Here is a 20,380-nt window from a genome sequence, read left to right on the forward strand (position 1 = left end):
ATTGATTTGTACATATCCTCCATGTTAATTTAAAACCAATCTGGGAACCCATCGTCAAAGAAAAGGGAAAAACAGCGCCCTCTGCTGTTTTTCCCTTTGAATTTGACTCTGGGGGGAGCTCTCCGACAGAACGTGGGTACAGGAAATAGGCCCGTCTGGTCTCTGCCCTCAGCCCTCCTCTTCCGGTGGAGGCGCCTATGTTTTCATTCCCACTAACGACATTTCTCCACGGAACACTAACACCATTTTCTCCCACGGAATATTGATCGTTTTGGTTATAAGCCCACTTGTTTCTATGATGAAACAAGTAACAAGTTAAAATGTTACTAACTTTCCGTTGGTTTTGTCGGCTCCGAGGACGCTATTGTTAAAAGAGTTTGGGTTCGTTTGTAAATCCCGCCCACTACATTTGATTGGGTAAAGCGCGGCCCGCTTCCTGATCTAAGGCACGCCCACTTGTAGGCCAATGTTGACACGTTCTGAACGGGGCTCCCGACAGATTCAGTAGCTCAGCTCTGAATTTGTTCTTGAGAGAGTCCTTTAAACCTGAGAGTGGAACAGTTATAGAGGATTTTACAGTGTACTATTTTCAATGCTGGTACTTTAAGTATACTGGTTATAATGCTTTCAAAGTTGAGACCAGTTCTTAAATGACTGAAGCCTTTCACTACTTTGTATTAATTACATTAAATCAAATATCGAATGTATGACATGGGAAATCATCTCTACTAATGATACTTATAAACAAGCGGATGTTTTTTTTTTTAAACGCCTTTTCAATGTCTTTAGCCCATTCAAACCGGGAACCCATCTCTGTCATTTTTAGATTTCTTTGGGCTATTCAAAAATAGCAGATATACAAGCTCATAGCGCGGCACCGAGTGCCATGCTATGATCTTGTATATCTGCATTTTTTTGGAAAAATCTTGGAAAATCATGGGTCTTTGAATATATATATTTTTAAAGCGAACATTTGTATCTCAAATCTTTGCTTCTGGGGGATTCTACAATGTGTTCTAAATCCTAATTAATGTTGCTATAATATCAGTGGTTCCAAAAAATTATATGTATTTGGCCGTGGACCCCCATCTCAAAATATTTTGTTCCAGGGACCCCCAGAAGTTGTAAGAGTTAAAAATGTTCACACATATATATTCAAAGATTTGCACACATTTTCACGATAAAAAAAAAAAAATTGCAGATCTACAAGCTCATCGCGCTATGAGCTTGTAGATCTGCTATTTTTTGAATAGCCAAAGAAATCTTAAAATGACACACGGATGCGCTCCCGGTCTTAAAGGGTTAAGAAGCAAAACCACGAGGAAACAAATGACAACGAATGGATAGATAGATATTAATCTACGGCATAGCTTTCCGTCTTACTCCAGGGCCGTCTTCTCCAGAGTCTCCCTTGTCTCCCGCGCTGCCTGGGGTCCCCGTGGGTCCATGCTCTCCCTGGAGCCCATGGGCTCCGTTCTCTCCGACCACCCCAGTGGGGCCCTGTTTTCCGGGTCCGCCGATGGACCCGGCTGCCCCAGTATTACCCTGGATGGGAAACACTAAACAATCAGCGATGGAAGAAGTACTCGCGTGTTTTACTTAAAGGTTATATGACATTCATTTGGACTGTTTTTATTTTTATTTTTTTTTGGGGGGGGGGGGGTTTATGACCTCAATTACACCCCAAAAAAACACACCCGAAAAAACTGAATATTCAGTGGATTTTCTGTGGTCTGGGGTTTTCTGAATAATTAAGCTGAAAAGTAATCTGTGATTGGCCCTTGAACTTTGAGGTCATAGTCGATTAATCCCGCCCACTCTCCTCCTCGCCCCTCCCCTCCCCTATCCTTTCCTTTGGGGGCTGGGGGGGGGGGGGGCAGAGGCGATGATTGACAGGCAAAATCCCTCAACACCCTTTCTTTTTTCATTGCAGTTGAAAAGGCTTTAAAAATGTGAGAGAAAAACACCTGCAATGGCTCACTGGAGTGGAGTTTTCAGTTCAAACTTTCTATACACGTTTGAAGCACCATGACAAAGACTTTTAATGTGTTGTAAAACTGAATGTCATGAAAGCTTTAAGTTAAAGGTAGGGTAAGTGATATCTTTTGGTTAAAACAAAACATTTTCAGGTAGGTGACAAAATCTCAGCCAATCAGGAGAGAGCACCCATTTATCAGCTTCATTTTTACAGTGTTCCAGGTCCAATTGTGTCTGCTCGTTTCTTTGTGTCATCACTTCCAATTTCACTTGTTTAATCTGTATCCTGACTGAGTCCTCTATCCTGATTGGATAAAATTGTTATCCCGAACTGAAAATGCATTTTCTGTTTACTAAAGAGGTGGAGAGACATGGAGACCCCTGTTACTGAACAAACACTCTATAGCAATGAGTACTATCAGAATATAGAGATATTTAACACTTATTTTAACCAAAGAAAATCACTTACCCTACCTTTAAGTAAAAGTATCAATACTGCAAAAGTCCTGTGTTCAAAATGTATGAGTAAAAGTACAAAAGTATTGGCATCAAAACATACTTAAGTTATGAAAAAGTAAAAGTACTCATTGTGCAGAATGTCCCTATTTCACAACTTCAAAAATACAATATTTTGAAAAAAAAAAAAAAAGATCTGCAGATCTGCTATTTTCAAATGGCCTACTTTTGAGGGGACACACATACATAGAACAAGCCTTTTCTAGAAGGCAGGCCCCTTCGGTGCCATTTCGTGAAGAAAAAAATAAGTATTGCAATAAATGAATAAGCAATTACCTCTGTACAGTATCGATGTACTGTAGTCATTTGTAATTGCCATGACTCATGACATATGAACTGACCTGCTGTACGTCTCGATGAGAAAGATTTGTGTGTAATTATTGTCAGAGTCTAATGGTTTGAAAGATTCTAGATCTATGTATCTTTTTTTGTTTTTACAGTAGATGATGTACTCACAACAGAACCAGGTCCCCCAACTCCTCCTGGAAGTCCAGGAAAACCAGATGAACCCTGTGAACACGCATAATTACAGCCAGTCACTCACATGGAGCACTTTAATGTAGAAACAAGACTATTACATGACATGCATATCGTTACTTTAATGTAGAAACAAGGCTATTATATGACATGCATATAGTTACTTTAATGTAGAAACAAGACTATTATATGACATGCATTATAGTTATCTGAGTGAAAACAAAGGGTCATCGTGGGCCATCTTGCATGCCATATGCTGTAGTCATTGAGAAATACAGAATATAAAGTTACATTAAAACGCTCATGGGTCGTATCCCAAACTGAAACAAAAGGACCACTGGTTTTCAACCACTTTAAGCTCCATTATTTATTCGGCATTTGAGCCACGGAACCGCCGTTTCATGAGATTTAGCCTCTCAGACCCAAAACTTTGAATATTATTTTGTTATGGTTGGATAAGATTTTGGATAAGATTTTGTCCACAATTCCATCCATGCTGTGTTGATGTTTGTACCATGGAAGAGATAACAGGCAAACGTTGATCAAAATAACATTACTAATTGTGCAGACTTCTTGGAAATTAAGTAATGCAGATGTTTAACAATAATCTAACTCTTGAGAGAGTAAAATGAAACCAAATGGACCCGTAAGGGTCCATTTGGTTTCATTTTACGCTCTCAAGAGTTAAAGATCTATAAGGGTCCATTTGGTTACCAACTCTCCATCATTTAGCTGGGGACCACCTGGAACCCCCTCATCTTCTCTTAGGTGAGGATATCCCACAAATTCAGTGTGGTAACATACTGTAACAAACGTACCGTGGCTCCCTGGGTTCCTCTGCCGCCCTTCAACCCTGTCACACCAACAGGCCCCTGGAAACACACGCACACGCACACACAGCGTATAAAGATTATAGTAGTTTCATGATGCTACTATAACCAATGGTGGTAAAAGTATCAGTACTGCACTGTAGAAATACTCTGTTACAAGTCTAAGTCCGTAATTCAACATTTACTTACAAAAATATTGGTATCAAAATGTACTTAAGGTACCAAAAGTAGAAGTACTCATTATGCAGAATGTCCCATTTCACAAGTTTTCAAAAACCTTTTTGAAAATAGCAGATCTACAAGCTCACAATGCGTCGCATCGCGGCGCATTGTGAGCTTGTAGATCTGCTATTTTCAAACGGTCGAAATATAAATAGGGCTGAAGTGGGTAATGTATGTTTTGTAATAATATTCTAAATCTACAAAGTAACTAGTAACTAAATTGTACGTCTTTACTGTATATGTCTTGATGAATTGAATACAGAGGACCACAATGGAAACAAGCCCTGCAGGGCTTTTTGTGTTATCCTTTATTATTGTTGTATAACTGTACCCTCTGTACTTTTTTGCCAACTGTTAATAAAGTATTCAATCGATCAATAAGACCATGGAGAGGAGCTGTGAAGTGGTATAACAGCGGTACTGTACCTGTGCACCCAGCTTTCCATTCATGCCCTGAGGTCCCGGGGCTCCTCCCTCTCCCTTCTGACCCAGCTCTCCTACTTCACCTTTGACCCCGGCTTGACCGTCAACTCCCTGGAACCAGGAAGTTGCAACGTCAAGATTTAATCTTCCAACTTTTAGACCCCTTTACCCCAGTTAGGTCATACTGAGAGATTGAATTAAATTATGTAAAAACACATTTTATGTCAAAAATGGGACAGGTTGGGCAATACTAGCACATAATACTACTACTACTACTACTACTACTTCTAATACCGGTACTTTATTACAAAATGCTCTACTATAGTACAATAAAATACAGCCATAAGGAAAAAAAGAACAACAGTCAAGTACAAATCATATCATAAACTAAACGTCAATAAAACAAATAGCATGAATGAAAACCAATTAAGCCAATTAGGACAAACTTGATAAGGTGAGCAAGGAAATAAACATGCATGAAAGAACTACGCAAGTTAAAGGGCCTTGACAGAAAACAGGATTATTCAAGTGATTAAAAGATGTGGTGGAATTTGGGAGTGCAAAGAGAAGGATGTCAGATAGTGCCTTGTTAAGCTGGAGGAAGTTCCGTTCTTATATGTTATTTAAGTTATATAAGTTGTTATAAGTCTTACTTTTTGATATTCCGAAAATATATTTCTCTTTGTGGTCGGTACTAAAAAGCCTCATTCTACCATGGGTAGGGCTGTCAAGATTACACATTTAAGTCTACCATGGGTAGGGCTGTCAAGATTACACATTTAAGTCTACCATGGGTAGGGCTGTCAAGATTACACATTTAAGTCTACCATGGGTAGGGCTGTCAAGATTACACATTTAAGTCGACGATTAATTGTCACTCAAATAATTGCGATTAACTATTTAATTGTGTGTTTGGCATTGAACATTATTGGAACATTATGAATAAAAAAAAAATCTGTTTGCCTTTTTGGCTTCGAAATCAAAAATTGGACAGGGCAGATATGACAAATAACTTAAATAAACAAAGAAATTATTGATATTTAATCATTTTATACATAGAAATAGAAACAGAAATAGCTGATATTTCCGCTATTTATTATATTTGAAAATGTGTGAAAATGTTTCAGCATGGAAACGATTATAACGATTATGCAAAAAGAATTGCGATCGTCTCAAATAATTGCGATTAGACGATTTTGCATTTTACTTGTGACCGTGGGCCTCAGATTGCTGGATGAGTACGGTGCAAGGAGACACACATTATAAAGTATACATTATCGATGTATTAATGGATAATTTTTCGGATATCATCAGTTTGTGAGCTGCCCTCGCCACCTTCGTTACCAACAGTGGTGTAAAAAGTACTCAAATCTTTTACTTAAGTAATAATATCAATACTGTAAGGTAGAAGTACTCTGTTACAAGTAAAAGTCCGGAATTCTAAATTTACTTGAGTAAATGTACAAAAGTATTGGTATCAAAATGTACTTAAAGTACCAAAAGTAAAAGTACAAAAATGTTTGAAAATAGCCGATCTACAAGCTCACAACGCGTCGCGATGCGACGCGTTGTGAGCTTGTAGATCGGCTATTTTAAAAGAACCTAGGTATAAATTAAGGCTAAAGTGGTTAATGTATGTTTTATAATGTAATCATTTATGTCTACAAAGTAACTAGTAACTAAAGTTTTCAAATAATTGTAGTGGAGTAAAAGTACAATATTTGCCTCTGAGATGTAGTGGAGTAGAAGTAAAAGTATAGACAATTGGAAATACTCCGGTAAAGTAAAAGTACCTCAAAATTGTACTTAAGTACAGTACTTGAGTAAATGTACTTAGTTACTTTACACCACTGGTTACCAACTTACGGGAGTTCCAGGGAAGCCGACAGCACCTATGGGACCGGCCTCTCCTCTGGAGCCCTGTCAACACAACACAACAGCACACACACACACACACACACACACACACACACACACACACACACACACACACACACACACACACACACACACACACACACACACACACACACACACACACACACACACACACACACACACACACACACACACACATTTACAACCACAGAAACAGCCAGACAACAGCACACACACATTTACAACCACAGAAACAGTCAGACAACAGCACACACACACACATTTACAACCACAGAAACAGTCAGACAACAGCACACACACACATTTACAACCACAGAAACAGCCAGACAACAGCACACACACACATTTACAACCACAGAAACAGCCAGACAACAGCACACACACACATTTACAACCACAGAAACAGCCAGACAACAGCACACACACACATTTACAACCACAGAAACAGCCAGACAACAGCACACACACACATTTACAACCACAGAAACAGCCAGACAACAGCACACACACACACACACACATTTACAACCACAGAAACAGCCAGACAACAGCACACACACACACACATTTACAACCACAGAAACAGCCAGACAACAGCACACACACACACACACACACACACACACACACATTTACAACCACAGAAACAGCCAGACAACAGCAAACCAACAACAAGACACAGAGCACCTAAAGTCTGACGTAATCGTCACCTTGCTAAACTAATGGCCTAAGGAAAAGAAAAAAGACAAAACTGATCCAAAACAAAACAATATGATATTTCTTAATCGTTTCACCAAAAACATTTAGAACAAATTATGACTATTAACATAACAACAACACTGTCTGTCAGTTATGTAACATTAGAGATTTAGATAGGTTTAAATAGGATTAAACCTGACTTAGACCAAACGATTTGATGATTTTCTCCAGACTTAGGCAATTTTTTTTGTCCCAAGTCACACTAGGGAGTTAGGCCATTATACTGAAAGGGGAGGGAACAGCATGATCCTTTTCAATAGAGCACCGAAGTCTGACGTAATTTACACATCCTACCTGGGTCGCGGTTTTTCCCCCCGTTCTGAATTCCCATAGACGTGTTTAATATCGCGTCAAATAAGAACTGTGTTCCAAGAATAAACAAATGACCCCGGCGGTTTTACTCATATGGATATAAAGCATCAATTGACGGTGAGAAAACGCTAATGTTACGTCCGACGAATTAGTTAGATTTTCGCCAGAAACAGACCGTTTCAAATATAAGTGACTGACTATCATAAACGATACAGAGCCACCTCCCTGACACTATCGCCGAGACAGTTTGTTTATTTTTGGACCACAATTCTTATATGAGACGATTCTAAGATGACCCAATGTTATTCTAGCCTGGTAAACACCCCCTCCCTCCGGAAATCTCATGCATTGCATTGCATTTGGTTTCAGGAAGGAGGGTCTGGGATTGCTCACAGAGTAAAGCTGCCCGAACCGCTGCGCATACGAACCAATCAGCGGCTGCTAGGGGCGGGATCATCCAATCACCTGCGTAGTAGCTTGAAAAAATGAAACTCCGTCTGTCATCGATTCTGCGCCCGAAGTCTCAGATGCAAGTACGCTGTGAAACAAAATGTGTGTCGCAAGCTTCTTCCATTTGACGGAGTGAGGTTAATGTTATTCTCCATAGAGAAATTACTTTACGAACCAGGGGATGGACGAGTGACGTCAGGACTTCTGTACACAATTAGGAGAGATTAGGCGATTTTACCAGAGGTGGCCAGTGTCATGAGGAGCTGACTCAAAAAATGTTTAGCAAGGTGACGACATACTACCTGGGTCACGTTTCTTTCCCCCCCATTCTGAATTCCCATAGATGTGTTTAAAGGGATACTTCACTTTCACATAAAATAAACATTAAAAAAATATATTAAAAAAAAATGAAAGAAGTTATGGCAAAATAAAGGCCCCCTCACACATTAGTAGGACACTCTAATGCGTGAGGGGGCCGTGATTTTTCCATTACTTTTTTCATTTATTTTTAATATATTTTTTAAATGTTTATTTTATGTGAAAGTGAAGTATCCCTTTAATATCGTGGCATATAAGAACTGTGTTCCAAAAATAAACGTAATGAGCCTGGCGGTTTGACTCTTATGGTTATGAAGCATCAACTGACGACGAGAAAAACGCTAATTTTACCGCCGCCGAATTAATGAAATATTCGCCAGAAACAGACTGTATCAAATATGAGTTGACTGATATAGCGCTCAGGTGCCGCACTATGAGCTTGTATATCTGCTATTTTTGAAAAGCCGAAGAAATCTTAAAATGACTGAGACGCGTTCCCGGTCTCAATGGGTTAAAACACTCTCAGGGTTCAAATTGGACCGTGTGGGCTTTAGAAAGAATGGGGTACTATACTGACAGGCTGGGCTCTGGAACCTCTGCGTCCTGGTGGGCCGGAGGGTCCATGTTCACCCTGAAAAAAAAAAGCCATTTCAATCACATTAGCAGTGGTGGAAAAAGTACTCAAATGTTTTACTTAAGTAAAAGTATCAATACTGCAATGCAGAAGTACTCGGTTACAAGTAAATGTCTGGAATTCAAATTCTTAAAGTACCAAAAGTAAAAGTACTAAAATGTTTGAAAATAGCTCACATCGCGACACGTTGTGAGCTTGTAGATCTGCTATTTTCAAATAGCCTAGGTATAAAATAGGCTAAAGTGGTTAATGTACGTTTTATAATGTAATAATTTCTATCTGCAAAGTAACTAGTAACTAAAGTTTTAAAATAATTGTATTGGAGTAAAAGTACAATATTTGCCTCTGAGATGCAGTGGAGTAGAAGTAAAAGTATAGACAATTGGAAATACTCCAGTAAAGTACCTCAAAATTGTACTTAAGTACAGTACTTACTTTACACCACTGCACATTAGTGTACAGACGGTGTCTAATCAATGACAATGATTTTAGTCGTGTGTGTGTGTGTGTGTGTGTGTGTGTGTGTGTGTGTGTGTGTGTGTGTGTGTGTGTGTTGGGTTCAAGTTTGACCTTCTCTCCATTGGGTCCACTGGAGCCCGTAGGTCCAACCGCACCAGCGAGACCCTGTTAACAAAGGGTCAAAAACCAAGAACAGGACCATGAATGAATGAAGGATAAGGATAATTCCTTTTAACAGGTCGTTCATGAAAGTCCTTGCAGTCTTGTTTCCAATGAGAACCTGTGAGCAATTGGGGTTAAGAGTCTTGCTCAGGGACAAATTTCATATCATCGGCACATATGCTGGGATAGCCTGGAATCGAACCTGGGGCAACCAGGGCCAGCTGGTTCCCTAGGCGGGCTCACTAACCACTCAGCTATGGCCGCCCCTAAGGGCCATGTTTACAAATCAAACCATCATTTTTGATGGAAAAATTATGTCTATTCACACATACACCTACAGTAAAGAGCCCCGAGTGGCATTAAAAAGTAACATAAATGTATCACTATTGTTATTGGAGGCGTAAGCTTGGTTTATAGTTGCTTATTGTACGTCTCTGCATAAGAGCATCTGCTAAATGCCTAAATCGTAAATTGTGTACCTAATCGTACGGCGGTGTCACACTTAAGTTTTATTAAACTTATGGGTCTATATCAGTGGTTCGATTTGAATAAAAAATATATATATATTCATAGATTTGCACACATTTTCACGATTTTTCATAGTGCACGAAGTTCATAGTGCGACACTCTGTGCCGCCTCATTTGTTTGTAGATCTGCAATTTTTTTAATAGCCAAAGAAATATAAAAATGACACAGATGCGTTCCCGGTCTTAATGGGATAAGTCACATGATCAAATTATGTGTCTAGGCAGATTATCCTTGAGGAAGACCTCAAGAATTGATTTATTTATTTTTAAAAAAAAAATTTGCAGTGAACATTGGAACATAAATAATAACAATAATAATTGGGACAGGCCTAGCTACAGGTAGCTGGTGGTTAGGACATCAGCTATACTGTAAAAGTAATAAGGTAATGTCTGTGGCCCTCCGAGGACCCCCCCGGCATCCCCCGGTAGATGAAGACTCACTCTGGCGCCGTCGGTTCCGGCCTTTCCTTCTGGTCCTTTGCCACCGATGGAGCCCTATGACGAGAAGAGCAAGAAGACGCAAAGGTGAGGACGATGAACAGCAGTGTTGAGTTTGTCGAACTACAATCTGGGAACCCATCGCCAAATAAAAAGGAAAAACAGCAGTTTTTACTATTTCACTTGGCTCTGGGAGAGGGTATATGGTGGACCCATGCGCAAGGAAACCAGGGTTTTGGTCTGCCTTCAGCCTTTCACTTCCGGTGGTGCGACTATGTTTTCATTCCCACTAACAATATTTCTACATGGAACACTAACACCATTTCTCCCAGAGAACATGGATCGTTTTGGTTATAAGCCCACTTGTTTCTATGATGAAAGAACAAGTTAAAATGTGAATATCTTTCCGTGGTTGTCTGCTCCGAGGACGCTATTGTTAAATGAGTTTCGGTTTTGTTTTTAGTGGGAAGCAGAGCACAGACAGTAAATCCCGCCCACTACATTTGATTGGGTAAAGCGAGGACTGCTTCCTGATCTGAAGGCACGCCCACTTGTAGGTCAGTGCGTACACGTTATGACGAACCCCCCCGACAGATTCAAGCGGAGAGCAGAATCTGTTCTTGAGAGATTAGTCGAACTAAAACCATGACGGAAAAATTTTCGTAGACTAGCTTTTTTCACTGACGAAAACTAAATAAAAACTAAGCTACGAAGACTAAACCTATAACTAAATATATTGACAATTTCGTCAATAAATAAAAACTAGAAATGTTAAATCCTTAACTTTAATGAAAGTAAAACAGAGGTCATGGTGTTCAGACCCAGCACCGCCTGCGACACCTCCTCTCTGGATCTGGGCCCCCTGCAGCCTTTTCTAAAACCAGTGGTCACTAGCCTTGGTGTCAAATTGGACAGTGATTTTAAGTTTGACAAACAGATAAACTCTGTTGTTAAATCCAGTTTTTATCAGCTGAGGCTCTAAGCCAAAGTCAAGTCTGCTGTAACCCTCTCTGATTTTGAACGTCTTATCCATGCTTTTATCTCAACCCGACTCGACTACTGTAATGCACTTTATGTTGGCATTAGCCAAGCCTGCTTGTCACGATTACAGTTAGTCCAAAACGCGGCCGCTCGCCTCTTAACAGGGGCACGGAAATTTGATCACATCTCCCCCATTCTTGCCTCCCTACACTGGCTCCCTGTTCGTTACAGGATTCAGTTTAAGACTTTAATGTTTGTCTTTAAGTCTTTAAATGGGCTGGCACCATTATACATTTCGGAACTTCTACCTCCCAATAATGGTACAAGGGTCTTGAGGTCTACTGACCAGTCACTTCTTAAGGTCCCAGCAACTAAGTTGAAAACACGGGGAGATAGATCATTTTCCTCCATAGCGCCCACACTGTGGAACAAGCTGCCACCCCATGTTAGAGTGTCTCAAACCCTGCCTGTGTTTAAATTACGTTTGAAAACTCACTTGTTCTCCTTGGCGTTTGAAAATTCAAATTGAGAAGCTGCTGCTTCCCCCAGGCATTGTGTCAATCGTTGTCTTGTTCAGTGTGTGTGTTCTTTTGTTTATTTTAGTTTTTTACTGAGTGTACAGCACTTTGGCTCAACACTGTTGTTTTTAAATGTGCTCTATAAATAAAGTGGATTGGATTGGATTGGATTGGTTAGTGAGGGACGAGTGGAGAAGAGATCCAGTAGAACTAAAAGACAAGTCATTTTATGTTTGGTTGCGCTCTGAAAATAGCCAAGCTCACAATGCGTCGCGCTGCGACGCGTTGTGAGCTTGTAGATCTGCTATTTTCAGCATGCAACCAAGTGTAACATGATGCTGTAGTGCTGCGCTGTTAACTTACCGAGTCTCCCTTGGGCCCAGCGGTGCCAGAGATGCCTCTCTCTCCTGGCATTCCCTGAAGACCTGGAGGGCCTGCCTCTCCGACACCACCGGCTGATCCAGCGTTACCCTGATGGACACACAACGTTAGAGAAAAGAGCCCTCTAGTCTACGCCAGTGGTTTTCAACCCTTTTCATGCCAAGGACCCCGCCTACATACATTTGGCCGCGGACCCCCATCTGAAAATGTTTTGTGCCAGGGACCCCCCAGAAGCAAAGATTTGAGTTAAAAATGTTCGCTTTAAATATATATATATATATTCAAAGATATGCACACAGTTTCAAGATTTTTCAAAAAAAAATCTAAAAACTAATTTCACTGGGGAGCCCGAAATGACATATTTTTGTCCGCTGACCCCAATCTTTAAATGTATTCCAAATGTTTTCAAAGCTGTTCGAAAATAGCAGATCTACAAGCTCACAACTAGCCTGAAGAACCCATCTATCAGGAGACCACAAGGGGAGGTAAATGCAATTTCCCATAGAAAGGAGGTGCCGTTCACTGCCAACTATGAGCTTGTAGATCTGCTATTTTTGAAGAGCCAAAAGCTAAGTGGTTAAAATGATTGTGACGCTATGTTAACTAATTTCGCAGTGGTCCCCCCAAGGACCACTGGTGGTCCCCCCAAGGACCACTGGTGGTCCCCGGACCACTGGTTGAGAACCACTGCCGTATACAGTACATAACTGCAACCCTTAAAGGTACAGTACAGTACATTCTCCACAAAGTAGTCAGTAGAAGGAACATTGTTGTCGTACCTTTGTGCCCTCGGTTCCTGCGGTTCCTGGACTACCTTTGGGACCCCCAAGTCCATTTGTCCCCACCCCTCCTCTCTCTCCCGGGTGGCCTCGTTCTCCCTGGAGGGACAGCCAGTGACAGAGTAGATCAATAAATCAATCAATCACTTCAGAGAAGTTGTGAAACAAAATGACCTTCATATTCCCATGATGTTACGGTATGTTGATTATGTATTTAACCTTTCCTCAGTGGTGGAAAAAGTACTCAAATGTTTTACTACTATCAATACTGCAATGTAGAAGTACTCTGTTACAAGTAAAAGTCCAGAATAAGAAATGTAATGTAATGAGTAAAAGTATTGGCATCAAAATGTACCAAAAGTAAAAGTACTAAAATGTTTGAAAATAGCCTAGGTATGATATAGGGCTGAAGTGGTTCATATTTGTTTTATAATGTAATAATTTATATCTGCAAAGTAACTAGTAACTAAAGTTTAAGTAGAGTAAAAGTACAATATTTGCCTCTGAGGTGGAGTAGAAGTGAAAGTACTGAAAACTGGAAATACTCAAGTAAAGTAAAAAAAAAAAAGACCTAAAAAATGTACCTAAGCACATGAGTAAACGTACTTAGTTTCTTTACACCACTGATCCTTACCCTTTGACCGTTAGCTCCGGCGACTCCACCTTCTCCTGCGATACCCTGCAAATGGCAAGAATGAATAAAGAATAAATGAATGAATAAAGAAGAAAGAAGAAAGAAGAAAGAATAAGAAGTTTTTCCAGCAAAACGTACATTTACTCCCATTTACCACCATGAATCTGCCCTCCTCGTAGAACATTGACGTCTACATTGACTTGTACGTTATCTGTATATTTAATCAGATACTTGGGTCTTTTTTTTGCACAAACATGAGGAAAGTAACAATCACAAACAGTACTTTTTACAAACAGCAGTGGTGGAAAAAGTACAGCATTGTTTTACTTGAGTAAAAGTATCAATACTGCAATGTAGAATTACACTGTTACATGTAAAAGGCCTGTGTTCAAAACGTTACTTAAGTAAAAGTACAAAAGTATTGGCATCACAATATACTTAAAGTACCAGAAGTAAAAGTACTACATGTTTGAAAATAGCAGATCTACAAGCTTGTAGATCGGCTATTTTCAAGTAGCCTATGTATAAAATAGGGCTGAAGTGGTTAATGTATGTTTCATAATATCATCATTTATATCTGAAAAGTAACTTGTAACTAAAGTTTTTAAATAATTGTAGTGGAAGTAAAAGTACAATAATTGCCTCTGAGATGTAGTGGAGTAGAAATAAAAGTATTGGAAATTGGAAATACTCAAGTAAAGTACAAATACCTAACAATGTACTTAGGTAAATGCACTTAATTACTTTCCACCACTGCTAAGAAACACAAACAGTAAAAAGGACACCAAAAAAAGAAGGGGAAAAAATAGAGACAGACAGACAGACAGACAGACAGACAGACAGACAGACACACAGACACACAGACAGGTACCTCAACGCCTGGCTTTCCTGACTCTCCGGGAGCGCCTGGTAATCCGGGTAATCCCTGAAGTGAAAAGACCACAGTTTTTGTTTTTTAAACTCTGAAGCTTTGTTACATACAAAATCCGCACATTTAAATATGAAGTCACTGTTTCGAGCTTGTAGATCTGCAATTTTTTTTATGCTTTTGTGTGACGCATGCTGTAGTATATGATCAAGCAGAGGGCGTTGAATTAACAACGTGACTCCGTGAGAGCGCGTCCACACACCTGGAAACCGCTAATTCCGTGGGCTCCCTGCTCTCCTCTCTTCCCCGCGGGTCCCTGTGGGGAAAAAACACAAACACGTTTCACTTTGAAGGAAAAACGTTGCCATGTTCCAGCGAACTCGCGGCCTGGTTAAACCATCCTCCACCATCCATGCAGACAGGTCTGGCCCCAAGCAGTGGTGGAAAAAGTACTCACTTTTTTTTTTTACCCATTAAGACCTGACACGATTCTTAAAAAAATCTTTCAAAAAATCTAAATCCTAAAAGTTTTTTGAAAAAAATCTTTTAAAAAAAAAGTCAAGATTTTTCAAAAATAGCAGATCTACAAGCTCATAGCGCGGCACTCGGTGCCACGCTATGAACTTGTATATCTGCTATTTTTGAATAGCCAAAGAAATCTAAAGTGACACAGATGGTCTTAGTAAAAGTATCAATACTGCAATATAGAAATACCCCGTTACAAGTAAAAGTCCGGAATTCAAAATGTACTTGAGTAAAAGTTCGAAAGTAGTGGCATCAAAATGAACGTAAAGTACCAAAAGTAAAAGTGCTCATTATGCAGAATGTCCCATTTAAAGTTTTCAAATGTATAAAACTCTTTTGAAAATAGCAGATCTACAAGCTCACAATGCGTCGCGATGCGACGCATTGTGAGCTTGTAGATCGGGCTGTAAATAGGGCTGAAGTGGTTAATGTATGTTTTGCGATAATAATCAAAATCTACAAAGTAACTAGTAACTAAAGTTTTCAAAAATAATTGTAATGGAGTAAAAGTACAATATTTGCCTCTGAGATGTAGTGGAGTAGAAGTACTGGAAATTGGAAATACTCCGTTAAAGTACAAATACCTCAATATTGTACTTAAGTACACTACTTGAGTACATTTACTTAGTTACTTTACACCACTGGCCCCAAGTGCTGGGTGATGGGTGTTTTGCTGTAACCGAAAAGTGGAAGAGCCATAGCTTTTGTAACTGCACTGCTGTACTGTTTCAATCAATCAATCAATCAATCAATCAATCAATCAATCAATCAACATTGTTGTGTCTATCTGAAGTGATGGGTAGATCATGAAATTAAAAGGTTTGAGTCATTCTCAAACCTTTTCCTGAGGCGATTCTTAAAAATGTTTTCTAAATCCTAACGGTAAGGGACCAGTCGAAATTTACATAAGGGGGGGCATGGAGGAAATGTATGTGCCCTGATCTAAAATGCCATGACCCTCCCTTTGACAAAAAAAAAAAATCAATGACCCTCCCCAAGTGATTACAAAAAAAAGAGTAACCCTCCCCGCCTAGAAGTGTCACGATATATTGTGTCACGATATAGCCTATCGTGGTATTAAAATGTGATGATAGGTATTGTCATGATGTCATACTGTATCGTAATATTTTTTTAATTGTTTTTTTAATAAAACAAAAAACACTTTCTTTTTTTTTGCCGGTGAAAGTTAGGATTTTTTACTGTATGATATGAAATGTAAAGCTTATCATAATCATAGTAATTATTAATCATGTCCTCCATCATATTCAAGGTATTTTGGAGAGAAATGAAACAGACTCCAGTCAGTCACTTTCAGTTTAAAGCACTGCAGAGGGGAGGTGTTGTGTGTCAGCTGATGCTCGTTGACGCTCGTTAATGTGACATGCATCTGCACTCTCAAATAGGCCTACATCTAATCTAAGATTGTATTATACTGTATCTGGTATTATAGATTTTTTTTAGCTGTTGGAAATAACTAGGCTGCACTTGGTTGGTAAAGTCCAGATGACAAAAATATGAGGTTTGTGGAATTTATAGTTATGCAGTCTTATATTATATTATATTTGTTATATTAGTGTCTATCTGTCCTCTGAAACAATGGGTTTATAGTTAGTGAGAACTTCACTTCTCCATTAAGCTTGCACAAATGTATTTATTTGTGTGTAAAAGGACTTTGTAATTGTTTCTAACTTGCTTTATAACGTTATTTATAAGATGATGGCCAATGTTGATGATACATGAGAAAAGAACATTAATAATATATCATATCGATATCATGCCCAACATCATGTATCGTATTGTGAAATTCTTGACACCCCTAACCCTCCCCATCAAATACAACATGACATTTAAAACTGATACGTCCAATGTTTTGCTTTCCACATTGATTAGAACATTGCTGTAGTGTAGTCAGTCTTGCTAAATGCACAGTGTATCTGTAGTAGTGGTAGCAGAATGGATAGTGTTCTCATCTTACATGTGGGAAACCCATTGAATCCTGGTCAGATTGAAGAAAGTTGAATATTTGGTAATCAGTAGTTTAAAACTTTTGTCACTCTGCCCTTTTAATTATCAACTACAGTGACTACAACTACATGTTGCCTACATAAAACAAATTAGGCTATCAATTATGGCCTGATGCTTCTGGTTTTACTTGTGGAGCTAGGCATCTATACACAACTGTCCATATAGATCCACATTAATCACATGCACAGAATTACTTCAAATGATTATGAATATCCAGTTATAGTAGGCCTATTTATAATGCATCTCTCCAATAACGCCTGTTGAAGTTTTGCTTAATTGTTCAACCACCATCGTTAAGACGCTGAATAGATTTGACTGGGTCGTTCACACTCGCTGTGCGTTGATGGCTTGTTAACGACCGTCATTGATTCTAAATAGACAAGGTGTTACTTGATTTGAATTATTTGTATCCTTTGAAATGGAGAGGGGTCATTGACCACTGTTCTGCTGTACTAAAAAGGTATATAAAAAACGGACTATTTTATCAATTCAAAATTGCATGACCCTCCCTTGGATTCAAAGTAAAATTAGCTGACCCTCCCTTGGACCAAAATTAGAAAGGCATGACCCTCCCCTATTTTCCTCCATGCCCCCCCTTATGTAAATTTCGACTGGTCCCTAATCCAAACAGTTTTTTTTTCAAGATTTTTCAAAAATAGCCAAAGAAATCTAAAGTGACACAGATGCGTTCCAGGTCTTAATGGGTTAAGGACCTACACATGGAACCTAATTCCATTTTTACACTCTCAAGAGTTACGGTCTGGTAAGGGTCCATTTGGAAACCCCCCTCAAGGAGCCCTGAGGGTCCCTGGACCCCCACTTGTAGAACCATCGGTGTAGAGAGCATCATGACAAGGCCAAACGGTGCAGCATATTATGCCATTCTCTGCGTCTCTCCACATGTGTCTCAGATCGGTGAGGACGTTGACCGTATTCGCGCGGCAGCCATTTTGCTTTTAAAGACGGGGTGCCGTGATTTTCAGTGATCCCCCCCCCTAAAATATAATCATCAGGTATTATGGTTATACTAGGAGGAAGATTTTTTTCAAAAAAGTGTACAGAAAGTGTTAAAATTATGTTTTTTATGTGGACATGCCTCCAGTTCATTAAGGGCGCGTTCGAAAATTACGCACCGGAGCACACTCGCCTATTAGTTTGTATTGTCCAGTGCGCTCAGTGCTGTATTTTCGAACGCACCCATAGTATACCTGGTTCTCACCTTAGCACCTCCTCCACCACCTTAGCACCACCCACCTGTCCTAGTCCCTCCTCCTCCTCATGCCCACACCTGTTGTGTTATGATAATATGGGGGAGGGTATAATTTGACTGTGTCATTAAAGTGCTGTTTCTCTATTGGCACGTTTGACCCTCAAGGTTTCAGCTTCCAGGAAGAAACTCAAAATAGTCAGAGAAGACATAAAACACCATAAAAACACCACCAGGGGGCTTAATAAAGTTCTATCAACCTTATGAAAAACAGAAAAAGTGCAAAACCATGGCACCACCTCTTTAAATCACGCGACATCAGTGAGGTGTGTTGTGACGAGAGGATACTTACGGCCGGACCAGCTGGACCTGCTGCACCAGTTTCTCCATCTTTTCCATTAAGTCCCTGAAAGAATAAGGTATTACACAGTCAAATCCTATAGCTCCTGTTGGTTACACTCAGTGGTGGAAAAAGTACTCAAAGGTTTTACTTAAGTAAAAGTATCAATACTGCAATATGGAAACAAGTAAAAGTCCGGAATTCAAACTGTACTTAAAGTACCAAAAGTAAAAGTACTCAATAGGCAGAATGTCCCATTTCAAGTTTTCAAATGTATACAAATCTTTTGCAAATAGCAGATCTACAAGCTCACAATGCGTCGCATCGCGACGCATTGTGTGCTTATAGATCGGCTATTTTCAAATGGTCAAAATTTATATAGGGCTGAAGTGGTTAATGTATTTTTTGTGATAATAATCAAAATCTACAAAGTAACTAGTAACAAAAAAAATTAAATAATTGTAGTGGAGTAAAAGTATAATATTTGCCTCTGAGATGTAGTGGAGTAGACGTAAAAGTACTGGAAATTGGAAATACTCAAGTGAAGTACAAATACCTCAAAATTGTACTTATAAGTACAGTACTTGAGTAAATGTTCTTAGTGACTGTGTACTGTTGTACTTCTTAACGTCTGGGTGAATCAATGTAAAAGGTGCAAACCCACCCGTGGACCGTTAGAGCCCGCGCTTCCAGCCTCTCCAGTCTTCCCAGGATCGCCCTGTAGATCGACATGTGAAGTAAGATAATGGCTGATACAGGGACGTTTAGTAGCAATGCATGGGCTATACAGTCATTGTTTTATATGACCATTCAAAATCACACACACATTTAGGCCTACAAGCTTTTTTGTACATATTTTTTTATGCTTTTTTTTTTGTACATAGTGGTATTTTTTCTGTATTATCTGTATTTTCATGTTGATTTTTGAACTGTTTGGTTGCTACTATATATGTCTATGAAATTAATTCAAGGACCCCAACGGAAACAAGTCCGCAAGGACTTTTTTGGCCGGACCTTTTAGACAAAAGCATTATAAATGTAACTGTGTTGTTTTACATTATTTTGCCTAATAAAATTTTCAATCAATCAATCAATCAAGCCATTTGCCTTTGTGCAGCACTGTTAACAGTTTACAGTTTGGGCACTTAGCAGATGCTCGTAATCCGGAGCGACTTAAAGAGATAGTTCACCCCCAAAACGACGATTAGTCACCCCATGGAGACTTGAATTCTTGGATTTTTTTGTTTGTTATTTTTTTGTTGTCGAATTTGATGACCGGCAGCGGTTCCGGTAGGAGACACAAAGAGTCTCCTTTGTGTCTACTACCGGAACCGCTGCCTACCGGTTCGCTGGTCATCAAATTATTGGCTTATAGGAATGAGACAAAAACTAAAAAAATATCCATGAATTCAAGTCTCCATGGGGTGACTAGTCGAGGGGTGAACTATCCCTTTAAACACATTACATTATTATGTCATTTAGCAGACGCTTTTATCCAAAGCGACATACAATAAGTGCATTCAACATAGGTAGGCAAGAAAACTACTAATCACCATAAGTCTTAAGTGCATTCTCCACTAAAACAAGCAACCAAGAGCATACCTAGCGCTAAGGTGAAAGTGCAATATATCAGCTAACTACATTCTTAAACAGACGAGACAAATAGGAAAGTCAAATGAGCAAGAGCTAAAACAAATAAGTGTATCAAATAAACAAGA

At 39.3% G+C, this 20,380-nt stretch overlaps 1 protein-coding gene across 3 annotated transcripts in view; it reads right to left on the minus strand.

Moving 5' to 3' along the window:
- LOC308080681 (uncharacterized protein) overlaps positions 1-20,380 on the minus strand; it is a 93,410-nt gene that overhangs the window by 14,374 nt on the left and 58,656 nt on the right. For all 3 annotated transcript variants that reach the window (XM_080422606.1, XM_080422608.1, XM_080422607.1), the window contains 15 exons: positions 19,327-19,380; positions 18,675-18,728; positions 14,828-14,881; positions 14,569-14,622; positions 13,698-13,742; positions 13,064-13,162; positions 12,267-12,374; positions 10,408-10,461; positions 9,388-9,441; positions 8,761-8,814; positions 6,312-6,365; positions 4,449-4,556; positions 3,789-3,842; positions 2,950-3,003; positions 1,384-1,545 (listed from right to left, as the gene is read on the minus strand). In XM_080422606.1, the coding sequence (XP_080278732.1) occupies positions 1,384-1,545; positions 2,950-3,003; positions 3,789-3,842; positions 4,449-4,556; positions 6,312-6,365; positions 8,761-8,814; positions 9,388-9,441; positions 10,408-10,461; positions 12,267-12,374; positions 13,064-13,162; positions 13,698-13,742; positions 14,569-14,622; positions 14,828-14,881; positions 18,675-18,728; positions 19,327-19,380 (1,062 nt within the window). The remainder of the gene's footprint in view (positions 1-1,383; positions 1,546-2,949; positions 3,004-3,788; positions 3,843-4,448; positions 4,557-6,311; positions 6,366-8,760; positions 8,815-9,387; positions 9,442-10,407; positions 10,462-12,266; positions 12,375-13,063; positions 13,163-13,697; positions 13,743-14,568; positions 14,623-14,827; positions 14,882-18,674; positions 18,729-19,326; positions 19,381-20,380) is intronic.

The sequence above is a fragment of the Gymnoscopelus braueri genome (genome assembly GCF_963280865.1).
Source record: "Gymnoscopelus braueri genome assembly, chromosome: 24".
NCBI lineage: Eukaryota > Metazoa > Chordata > Actinopteri > Myctophiformes > Myctophidae > Gymnoscopelus > Gymnoscopelus braueri.